The sequence below is a fragment of the Sipha flava genome, unplaced genomic scaffold (assembly GCF_003268045.1).
Source record: "Sipha flava isolate LNK unplaced genomic scaffold, YSA_version1 223_pilon_pilon, whole genome shotgun sequence".
NCBI lineage: Eukaryota > Metazoa > Arthropoda > Insecta > Hemiptera > Aphididae > Sipha > Sipha flava.
In genome coordinates, this window is record NW_020272855.1 from 325,001 (window position 1) to 337,997 (window position 12,997).

The 12,997-nt window shown below is 23.1% G+C and overlaps 1 protein-coding gene across 3 annotated transcripts in view; it reads right to left on the reverse strand.

The window, feature by feature from the left end:
• LOC112683294 (high affinity cAMP-specific and IBMX-insensitive 3',5'-cyclic phosphodiesterase 8-like) overlaps positions 1 to 12,997 on the reverse strand; it is a 99,982-nt gene that overhangs the window by 50,873 nt on the left and 36,112 nt on the right. For all 3 annotated transcript variants that reach the window (XM_025554246.1, XM_025554247.1, XM_025554245.1), the window contains 2 exons: positions 7,294 to 7,355; positions 3,168 to 3,296 (listed from right to left, as the gene is read on the reverse strand). In XM_025554246.1, coding sequence (XP_025410031.1) covers positions 3,168 to 3,296; positions 7,294 to 7,355 — 191 coding nt within the window. The remainder of the gene's footprint in view (positions 1 to 3,167; positions 3,297 to 7,293; positions 7,356 to 12,997) is intronic.

The following is a 12,997-nucleotide window of genomic DNA, read 5'->3' on the forward strand; positions in this document are numbered from 1 at the left end:
ATTTATTATTATATAATGACAAAGAAACCTTATTGATATTTTTACATCCATAAATTAGTTTGTGAGTCAACAAACAAATGCTTGAGCTTCATGCGACAAAATATTACTACAAGTCAGAGCGACATATCTTTTGTTATGCGTTCGTGGTCGATCAAAGGAGAAGTTTGTGTACAAATTTTAAACTCTAACCTAGAATATTATTTTTGTTTTTAAGCTGAAATCTCCATTTTTACTTAAATTAACATCAGTTATATTTTTTGTTTTATAAATATTCGTAAATAGCATAGTAATATAAGCATCAAATTTAGCTGAAGAATGAAATTTATCTGAAATAATTTTTAGTTTCATTATTTTATATTGTAATTTATAAGCAGTGCTCTCAGGAGTTATAATTTTACCAATGTTTTAATTATGATAATAAATGATTCGTCTCTGAACACCATATTGCACACCAATAATAAAATATATATAGGTAATAAAAACAATGCTAATATGTAAAATTGGTGTATACCACCAAAACTGAATGTTTCGTAAACTTTGAAAACAAAAATCGCAGATTTTCTTGATTTATGATGTCAACATTTAAAATTCAGATTTGATAAAAATAAAAAATATTATGATAAACATTTTGCAAAAGACAAGGTATAAGAAATATTGAATTCAAATGTCCAGATTTGTTGTTGTTTCAAATGTATTTTATCACTATTTAAAAAAAAATAAAATAAGAAAACAAGAAAATTTTAAAAATAAATAAATAAAAGTATATAATGTATATAAATAAAAAAAAAAATAAAGTCAAAATCCTTTGAAAATTCTACCACATTGTCGTATAGAGTAATCATTTTCTATTTTTTTTCAAAACGCAACCTCCAATTTTTTTTTTTAATGGATCCTTTTACAATTAATTAATAATAGAACATGAATAATTTTGTAGAGCGTGAAGAAATAAAAAATAATATGAAAATTAATATTAACAATTTTCTCGTTTATTTAGGAAACTTATGCTTGTATTTTTCAAATTAGGTCTTATATTAGAAACTGCTACTCTTAAGTCTGGGGTTTTAAACAAACTGATTATTAAATATTATATTTGTAATTAATATTATTGAAATATACTTAACGGTATGAGATTAAATATAATTTCAATCCAATTATAATTGTTAACCAAAATTGTTACTAGTCCTTATTTTTAATAAATTATTGTACAATCGTAATAATTAGCTTGATTTTAAAAATAAAACATTAAAAAAAATTAAATTTGTCGATATTCTGTAAATGTGGTCTATTTTTGGTAATTTTTATTCAATTAATTAGAAGACTTTTGAAAAATCAAACATTTAAAAAGTGATCTTCAAAATGCACCAAATAAACAATTTTTCCTATAAGTTATTTCTAGTATATTCTAATTTAATTTAGTATCCCATATAATATTTACGTAAATACAAACGTATATATGTAATACTGAAAAATAATAAACTTTCATTGTATACTTTCAGTACAGACATGGAGTTGAAAATTATTAAGTTTCAGTTCAGATAATTAAACTAAATCATCATGGTGAGTAACTTATAAATGTGTTCTACGTTGAATTTAAGTCATTGAAGCTTATTATAATTGTTTTGTATAAACATTGTAAAATAATATAATTTGGACATAAACATATACATTTATATATACTTTTTTATTTAGTAACAACAATTTTCACCTTATATATATTGGTTATAATTTTTTACATGAATAATAATTAACGGATCTAAAATGTTATGTTATATTTATAAAGTTTATACAATATCATTTAATTTGAGTTCTGTTATATTAATTTATACCAAAATGTAACCGTGAAGATTTACTGTCAAAACTTTAGATCTGAATGATTATAATAAATTTGCATCATTAATCAAGAATATTTACCAAACAAATATCAATATAACATCTACAGTATGAACAGTAATAATAGTTCAAATTAAAAAAATCAATCAAATATCAAAAAAATAATGCCAAATGGAAAAGAACATCTTAACAACATAATATTTCATACCTATAATCTAGTATAATATTAAAGGCGTTAAGCTAAGGACTTTTAAAAACTCATTACTATAATTGGTTTTTCTGAATACAGATTTTCGGTGTTTGGAATACATATTTGATCAAAACAACGATAAATTAAACAATTCATTACATATTGAAAAATTAGAAAAACATTTTGGTTTATTAAAAGCCTTATTTTTGGGTTTAGAATTATATCGAAATCATTTTTATTATTAACAAGAATAAGACCATTTATATTAATATAAACAAAATACATTGTATTGTTTGAAAGTATTATTTTAAATCTAGTTAGATCTCATTAATTTCAAAAATTCTCCAAGATAATTATTTCAAAGTTGATTAATTGGTGGCAGACGTCAAAAAATGTCAAATTCAAAATAGCCTGTACATCAATAGGTTTAGAGAATGTATACTTATCAAAATATGTTGTTATTTTATTGAATTTAAACAGAGCCAGATAGTTTATACTATTGATTAATTTTTTTCATTGTATGACTACGAAATGTTGCATATTAGTTGTTTTTTATTAATAAATTGCTTAAGTGATTTACAGCGTTTTGGAGAAATAATAACTAACGTCATTTTTAAAAACTAATTATATTAGTTTGTAATTATACTGGTTAAAAATCACCCTTAAATCAAATGTTAAGTAATTTTTAAATTATTTTAATCGTTCAAATGATCTGGCTAACTTAATTTGAATAAACGACATATTGTTAAATATTAGTATATGTTTTTTTTCTTCAGATCGTCATAATCACAACACTTATGCTTTATCATTATTCGCGTCATGTGTATGAAGTAAAATTGTTGATACTATTCGTATATATTTTTACTGAAGTCGCTAGCATGTTTTAGTTTTAAAACTATCTGGTTACTGTGCAAGAGGTATTGTTGTTGCTAATTTGTTTTTAACATTTATTTGCAGTGGGATTTTTATTTTACACAAAAAAGTGTAGAGGCAATCGATCAGTCACACGCACACTTTTTGACAAACGTGGTGGAATTTTGCTCGTACATATGGTTAGTTACGCTGCGACGAAATGACACATATGGTGGTGAATGGTATAAAATCGTGTTTTTTTAAATAATTTTACTTTTCGAATAGGGTTACAAACCTGTGGCGCTAGTGGTGAATCGCTACGATTTATAGGAGAGTACGCGTCCACCGTTTCCCTTGACAAGTCGGACGTGGATCCGCTTCTCCGGCAACAGTTGTCCCACATTGCTGTAAGGATGATCAGTATCTGAAAAAACAATAAAAGTAATGTTAAAATTCAATTTCAGAAGTTTTTCTTCCACTATTATGCACAGGCAATCAAGCAAACACGCAGCTGATAAAACGTTCTTATATAATAATATTGCAAATAATCATAACAAGACTGTCAAAGAATTTAATTAATTTTACTCATTGTCCTTGTCTTCACCACATAGTTCAATAATGTTGTTTAATTTATCTTGTTTTAGTTAAACCATTTTAAGTGAACCACAACTTTTAAATTTTGACAAGTTGTGAATAGTTTTTCGTTTGCAATAGTAATTTCAAAATCATATTCTAAATTGTATTAAATTTGGAATTCATCAATAATTATTACTTATATCTATTAAAAAATAGATAATAATAAAAAAAAAAATCAATAATTTCTTGTGCAAATTATTTGCTTCGTTTTAGAATAATAATTTATATATTGCATTATAGCTATCCCATATTGTAATGCAAATCAAAAATATATTAATAATACCCTTAATTTAAACGAATCAATTTCAAGGAAATATAGTATCAAATAAAATTTAAAAACAATAATCATTTTTGTTAATATTATGTTTAAAATCTACTACTCAGACCCCACGTGCAAAAAATTTAATTTTCGGAAAAGTAGCATTGGATTTTTATAAAAAAAAAAAAATAGCACACATTTTAATTATTTAAACTTTTATATTAAAAATAATAAGAATAAAAATTAATTTCACAAAAATATTTTTCCCGATCAAAACTATAAAACTATTATACTATACTATATTACTATAAGTAAATATATTGTTATACATACTTAATTAACTACTTTAATTTATTAGTGTCCCTTATGGTTTGATTGTACAAGTAATTTTGCAGATATGTCACATTGAAGAAAAGTTAAGGTCAAAATAGAAAAAAAAATGTTAAGTTTTATCTGCTGTTATTTGATAACGATATCAATGCAATAAAAGAAAGTACCATACGTTTCCCAGGGGAGATAAAAATGAAATACCAAAAATCCACAAGGGAAATTGAAAAGTTAGTATTTATCGTGTCATATTATAGAGGCATTTCAGACTCTAAATATTACAATGTAATATTAATTAATTAAAAGTATTAAAATTTATACTAATGACAATAAAATTTAAAAAATAATTTAATACACAATCAACGTTTGGTAGATAATTGAGACATTTATTTTGGAATAGTATAAAATACATTTTTGTAATTAAATTAAGAGACTATAATTTCAAGTAAAATTATATAAATATAAAAATGTAATACTATTATATTATTAACAATAATCACTTATTGTGCAGTTAACTTTTTTATTATTTTATTTGTTTTATGTTAGAAAAATATAAACAAATTATAAAATGATTAATTATTATATATAAATTATATATTACAATAAAATTATTATAAACTTAAGAATACAAAGTCAATTTGACTGGAATAAAAATACTTTAAATTATAAAGCAAATTATAGTTTTTTTTTTTTTAATTAAAATGTGAAATATATTTTTTGGAATTAAAAATATTAAAAATTATAGTAAATAGTATTTTTATTATCTCACCGATACACTGGTTTTTTGTTAATAGAACATTTGAATGTTGTACAAATATATAATATTAGGTAAATAAATATACTTTCTATTATTATTTAACTGAATAAAATGTCAAGAAATTTACAAGTGATACAGACAATATGATTTTTATGCAGAGTAGAACTAATTATGAATATATTATATTATTTCTAAATTAATAAAATTATAATGATCAACAAACACATGAATGACGTATCAATGGATGGATGTGGTAGTACTACCATACACAATATCAGGCCCGTATTTAGGGGAAGGGGCACGGGTAAGCACATGCCCAGGGGCGTCATGTCTAGGAGGCGGCAAAATATTTTAGCAAAATTAATTTTAAAAATTATGTACCTAATGAAAAAAAAAATAAATTAGTATGTTGTATTGTGTTATAATTTGTAATTTAAAAAAAATTGTATTTTTATTATGTTATTTGTTAACATATTATATAATTTGTTTAATTTGTTAATTAAAAAAAGTATTAAACGATTTTCATTTATAAGTTATGTTTTAATATTAAAGAATTTCGATTATGGCCGAAATAATAAGTGTTTTATTAAGTGTAATATTAATATTATTTATTTTTGGGGAGGGAGCATAAATTATATGCCCGGGGGCACCAAATTTTTTAAATACGGGTCTGCATAACATTATAATAATACATCGTAAAGAGTAAAATATTATATGACATTTCGACGAACAATAATATTATTATTACTTCTTGGTATTCTTAAAACTAACCCGAAGTACATTATTATTATTAATATAATTTCCAAAACGTTGGTAGACCAACAGACGATAGTAATGTTGTACTCATTTATGAAAATATAATTTCAGTCAAGCGACTTCATGTATTAAATTAAATTAGGCAGTATGGCTTTAGACGTCTGGACCTTTTTATAAGTTTCCAAGAAGTTGCAGAATTGGCGTGTTGATTCCGTTTTGTTTCGTGTTTGCGAGCAAGTTTGTGTATATTTTAATTTACAGTAGAAAGTTTTATGTCGAGGTGAGTGGTTAAATTTCTTACATTCTACCACTATGCAGTAATATTAAGTTTAAACGTTTTTTTTTTAAATATTAAAAAATTATTCCCTACTGTTACATAAATAGTGTTTTGAACCCCCCCCCCCCAAAAAAAAACACATACAATATTGTAAAATTTGATTTTGTAACTGGGTTAAATATTTTAATAAATGCGATGATAAAAGAGACTTTTATTTTTTCTAACAATATTGATTCAGTGCTATGAGATGAACATAGATACAATTTTTAAATAATAATTATAATGGGATTATAATAATACGAACGGTATGGTAGCCAAAAATATAAGACAGAGATTTTACCGGTTTAGATTTTTAATCTAAGATATAACCAAGGGTTTGTATTATAGGTGTCAAAGTCTGAAATCAGGTTTATCCACTTAATTGGATCACATATTATTGGATTGATTTTTCAGAATAGGATGGAAATAAAATTATTGCATTAAATTAAATAGGGAACAAAATTGAGTGAAAGTGAATTTTGGTCACTAAATCAATAATATCCTTGTCAGAAAGATTTTATTTATTTACTCACAGATATAGTATAATTTATACGTATAAATTAGACTGTCTAAGAAAATGCAAGATTTTTCTTATATTTAAAGGGAGATGGGAATGATTTAAATAAAATATATAAGAAAAATTGGAAACGGGGAAGAGAATTGCAGATTACAATGAGAAATTGATTAGGATTTTAGGTGGATAGGTTAGGTTAGTGTAAGTTGGAGAGTTTCTACAACAGTAAAACATTCAACTGTGGACTATGTATGAAGAAGGTGTAGTTGGAAGGGTTTTAGAACAGGTAATATGTAAAATCTGGGATGTTAGTTTAAAAGCTTTATAGGGCTTTTTCCATAATTCCACGAATAGACAAAGAGAAATCGGTACATTTAATATAGTTATATGTTCAATTCAGTATATACTTGAAATCCTATTATTGTTTGAAATAAATAATTTGTTTGGTACTTTTCGACATTTTTATTCAGAAACATTTTTACTAGGTAGTTTTTGGTAGCGTCAGTTAATCTTTTTAATTATGTTTTGGAAATTTTACACATAAAACATTTTTTTTATTAAAATCGTATTATATCCGATTTCACATATACTTATTACTTATTTTCTTTTTTTTTTTATAAAATTTACGTTAACTTATGATGCATTTTCAATGTATTTTTTAATTAAAATTTTTACAAAATAGTCAACATTTTTTAACAATAATATGTTTTAAAAATAGGTATGTATTTATAATTAAGTGATTAGGTGTAATAAAAAGAAAAATATATTAAAACATTATCAATTAAAACAATGTTATCAAGTATATTTATATTATATATTATTTATCAATTAGATTCATTGAAGTAAAAATACATACCCTGTTTCCTGCTGTTCCGCTGTTCTTTACTGGACGTCTTACATTCCATTCATCTGTATCAGCTAAAAAAAAAAAAGAAAACAAGCTATCGATTATTTTGTATCTATTTATCTATTTTTAGTAATATTTTCTTTAGTAATTAATTTTTTTTATTAATTTTTTTAGTAATGGTTCTTAAATATTTGTTTGTAACAAATTATAAATTGTTTATACACTGGTAATATTTTATGATGATGGAGTTTTTTATCTAGACTTTTATATCAATTGATCAGATGACTTTAGTTTTTTCTGAGATTAAATATTATATTAATTTTTAGAATATTTTATTTGCAAGTAAATCACTATTTTTTTTTTTTTTAATAATATAAATATTATTAAAAACAATAAAAAATGAAATATAAGTAAAAATGGAATTTTTATTTTTAAAATATTTAAAATACGATTTATATTTTAGGCTTGATTAAAATTGTATTTTACAATACAAAAAATTTTTTTTTAAATAGATTGTATATTATAAACTTAAATATAAACAAATTATAGTTATCAGAACTAGGATTTTAAGATTAACGTTATTTTAACTGAGTTATTATTATATTATATATTTTTCAATTTATTTGAGAATATTCCCATCAATCCATTATTAAAAATGTATTCAACTAGAAATTAAAAAAAACATGAAAAGCAATTTTAAAGATATAATTAAAAGTTAAAAAGTGGATTAGAACAACTAAATCTGATATTAATATTGGATTATTTAAAAAATCTTCAATAATGTTTTATTATTAAGAGAATGTTTGGAAATATAGTAAGTACTTATATACAGATTCAGATTAAGGGAGTGGGGCTATAGTTTAGGATTCCCAAAAAAATATTATAAGCTTACAGCTTTTTTACAATGATAGACAAACAATTGAAAAAAAAATATGTTTTTAACAATATTTATTTAAAGATACATTCATATTAGGTAATTTGAAATAATTTACTGTGACAACCATGTTATTGAATTAAATGGTCCTTACAATACGCAATATACTGTGTTGTTTCGATTTAATATGTAGCTTCAGATAAGGTTTCAGATGAGGTTTAATTACATGGAAAATAAACATGAAATCGTTTGATAGCTATATAGCCATATTAGTATATCATTCACAAATATATGTCATGTTTTTGATCGTGTTTGTTTTCTTTTTTTTTCTGTTGTGCATATTGTACCATGTTTCTACTTATAAACACTCAGTCTTTTTTCATTTGAGTAACACGTCCGTCCCGTAAAGTTATACATTTATTTTAAAATATCAGTAAAATATCATTACGTTTATTTAAGTCTCAAAATCATTTTTTGTCTTACATTTTATTTGATCAAAAAATGTTTAATGGTGATATAATAATCAGGCGATGATTAATATATTTGGAATCAGTGAGAACAGTTTTTTGTTTTCAATGAAAATTATTTCCATTTGATAGTAAATGAAGTCTTCAAGTTTTCATAATTGAAAACATGCTGATGAATTTAGTAATGAAAACAATAAAGAATATAAAAATTCAGCAAATTCGTGGTTACTTTGCCAATATGATAATTTTCGTGTTCATTGAATCTATAAATTATTATCTATAAATCTATATTGAAGTTTATTGAATCATATGAGAACTGATATCGCCTATTGAATTAAAATGAGTATCTAGTGGTCGTTGTAAAATTTATTTGCGAAGAAGCTTAGGTTTTAGAGGCGATAATGAAGTTTTCGGTGTTCCTAATAATGGTAATTATTCAGAAATTTTAAAGCCTATATCTCAATTTTACCTATTTTTAATAGTACACATATTAAAATACGGTAATATGTTAATAGAGGAACAGAAAATCCTTTTTATTTATCAAAACCTATTTGTGAAAAACTTTTTCAACAACGAAAAAAATAAATTTTTGGTTCCATCATTAATTTTTTAATTTAAAACAATTAAAGTTAGAAAATTGACGTAGGCAGTCATTTTAGAACACCACAAATATGGCAGAAAAATATAAAGAGTTATAAGCTAATATTAAACAAAAAAATTAATTTGTTCCATTTATTCCTTTTGCAGGTCATTCGCTAAATTTAATTGGTGTCAGTGATACCGAATCATGTTAAAAAGCAATACATTTTTTTTTTCATACTTGCACAAATTATATAATTTTTTTTCGTCTTCAACTTGCAGGTGGACCTTTTTAACAACGAATTTGAGTACAAATTAAATGAAAAACTACTTCGTTTTAAAAGTTTGAGGCAAACTAGGTGTTATTATCATTTGGAATCTGTGAGAGCATTATTTATTAATTATGATAGTATTATTAATTTTTTGAAAAATAAATAATGATACTGAAGAAAAAGCTGATATAAGAAGAGAAGCAAAATCAATAATGAAAAAATTTCCTAAATTTGAGACGATTTTTATATCTGTCTTGTGATAAACTATTTTATAAAGATTTAATATAGTTAGTGAAAAGTTACAAAAACCTAGGTTAGATTTATTGTCTGTTTGTAACCTGATTCATTATTTACGACAATTTATATTTCACGACACAAATTTCTATGAAAAGTATGATTATTTGACTCAAACTGTAAGTACAACAATTATAGCCAACTACGGAGACATTGGTAAAAGAAAACAAAGATTTTAAGTGAAAAAAAAAGTTTGAAGTCGATACTGTCTTTGTTATTATAGATAAACTGATTTATGATCTTGAGAGAAGATTAAAATCTTATAATATTTTTCTTTCTCAATTCAAATTTTTAGTTAACTTTAAAACTGAAAATGAACCAAACATTAATTCGTTAAATAACTATATTCATTTTTACCATAACGATCTCGATGTTTATATGAAAAAAGTTTCTTTAGATATTGAAAATTGTAGTGATAAAGCAAAACTTTTTTATGAACGAAATCTTATTGATATTTTTTTAAATATATATATATATATATTGCATCGAGATCATACCAGTATCGTTGACAAATTTTGAAGCAGAACGTTCATTTTCAAAGTTGACTCTAATTAAAAATCGACTAAGATCTACACAGATTGAAGATAGGTTGTACAAATTAAAATTATGTAAATTGAAAATAAATTATGTAAAAACCTTCATTTTACGATACCTTAGATACTTTTACATTAAGTAAAATTAGAAAAAATGGTTTTTATTTCTGTATTATTACAATATATTATATATTTTAACATTTAATTAAATTGAAGTTTTTAATAAATTAATTATATATCTAATTTAAATTTGCTTTTTGAGGGAAAATATTTCTCGTATTTAACTAATAAATATCAATTGACTTATTATAAAAATACTTTTTTTTTTATAAAATTAGTACCCTGAAATAAATTAACTCGGGGCTACTAATTTGATTAATCTGGTTCTGCTTATACCTTATGCACCGCAAACAAAATATAAGTCACGATACAACAATCACAAGAATGATTGTTAAAAATTAATAAGTAAATAATGAAATATGGTTTATTGTTAAACTTATACCGATTAAGACATCGACTGAAGTAATGTACTTCAAAATAAGTATAAATCAGTTTTTTTTACAGTTATATTTATTCGATTGGTATACCATTAAAGTTTAATTTTAAACAAACATCTAATGCAATGATCAATAATGTATATTAATATAATTTATATTAAGTAATTTGTGTAAATATGTGTTAACAAACCGTAAAAAATTGTGTAGATTATAATAAAAGGAAGGAAAATATTTTTAAGGAATAGATTTTAAACTAAAAATAATATAAATTGACTAATTTTCACACCATAATTCTTAAATTAGCGTTTATTGGTATGTATATTTTAAAACAAACAAAATTTGAGTTTTTCTTTTAACTGATTATTTTTAAGCATTTAAAATTAATTAATAATAATAGTTTTAATACTTAAGAACAAGTGAAATATATTTACATATTACATTTACAATACTTAATACTTTATATTCAATGCAAATTTTTTAATTATTTATTTTGTATACCATTTATTTACTTGTATCATCTTATCAAGTACATTGAATATAAGTATATTAATAATAATCTTAATAAATTAATTGTTTACATTAATAAGGTAGTAACTGTCTATTTCATTACTATTTTTAAGTAATCTATAGATGAATACTAAACTACCTAATAAAAATGATTAGTATTTTTATTTTTATTTTTTCAAATATTTAATTAATTGTAAGATAAATCCATCAAATCTTATTTTGTGGTATTCAAAACGATGAACATAATATGGATGTTGAAGCTTATTTTTTTTCAGTAATATATAGATAAGTAAATACAATTTTCATTGTAATTGTTTGGATGAGTGCGGAAAATAATAGATCACTGGTGAACTGTAGATGGGGATTATGAAATTTTAGGAATATTAGTGATATTTTTTCTTCTACCTATACATTAAGAAGCCTAGCTGAGGGTTCGACTACGCCTGACTAGATTTAAGCCTAGCAGGTAATAATTAATAATTTAATATTAGATTCAATTATTATATGATATCACTGATAATATATTAATTGTAATTATATATATATATATATATATATATATATAAATAATAAATAACACAATATAAATTAGGTCCACTAATTAATTCGCTTAATACTAAACAATTTTATGATGATAGAAATAACTATAAAAATATTAATCATAATATTAATAAAGATAATGTTATGAATATAAGAGAATGTTAGGTAACTATGAATGAGTTTATTTGGTAAAAAGTAATTTGGAAATGGTAACTAATAACTATTAACTATGTTTTATGATTTAAGTCTATTAACTAGACAAAGAATGAATTGCCATAAATCTGATAAAAACATAAAATATTTTTATTAAGTGATTGATTGACACAAAATCACAATGGTAGTTAAAATTACAATAATAGGATAGTAATATGAATTAATGTAAAATGCATAGCTACGGAAGATATAGTATACACCTAGCCTGCTGTAAGCAATACATAAAAATAATTGTACGTTATACGCTGAACACACACATATACACACTTAAATTACAATAAATATATATATAACATAGAGTAACTTTTATGAATAACGCATTAAAAAAAAAAAAAAAAAAATGTTTTGTGTATCAAATGCATTTTACAGGCACATTAACATTTACCTACGACAGCCATGCAACAATACTATGTTTATACTTTCTGATAATATAATAAATAGCGATAATTTCGAGATTGAAAATAAGGATAGGAAGTTATCGTTTTACAAATTTTTAGCATGAAGCACATTTGCATTATTTAATGTCAGATAATTTATTTATCATATTTTTATTTATTAATTTCTGATAGTGACTATTAGGCGGTTATAGTAATAATACAATTATTTTGGTAAAAAATATTACGGAGGTTACTGCTATAATCGAAAAAATTAAGTGAATTAAAAATGTCAAGAAAAGTCTGGGTATTATGTAATATAAGACAATAGAAACTATTAAAGCCTAATAGATATGTCAGTTTGAAGTATAATATGTCAATATATAAATAGGTACGAGTATATCAATTTTCTTGACATGGACACATACATCTTACTACAGTTGGTCTTCCTGACCCTTATAAATAGATAAACATAAAATAAAACTGATGTATTTATTTTGAGATATTTAAAAGATTTTATTTTATATAGTTGGGTAATGGTCGGTAAATTTTCTTATAAAGAC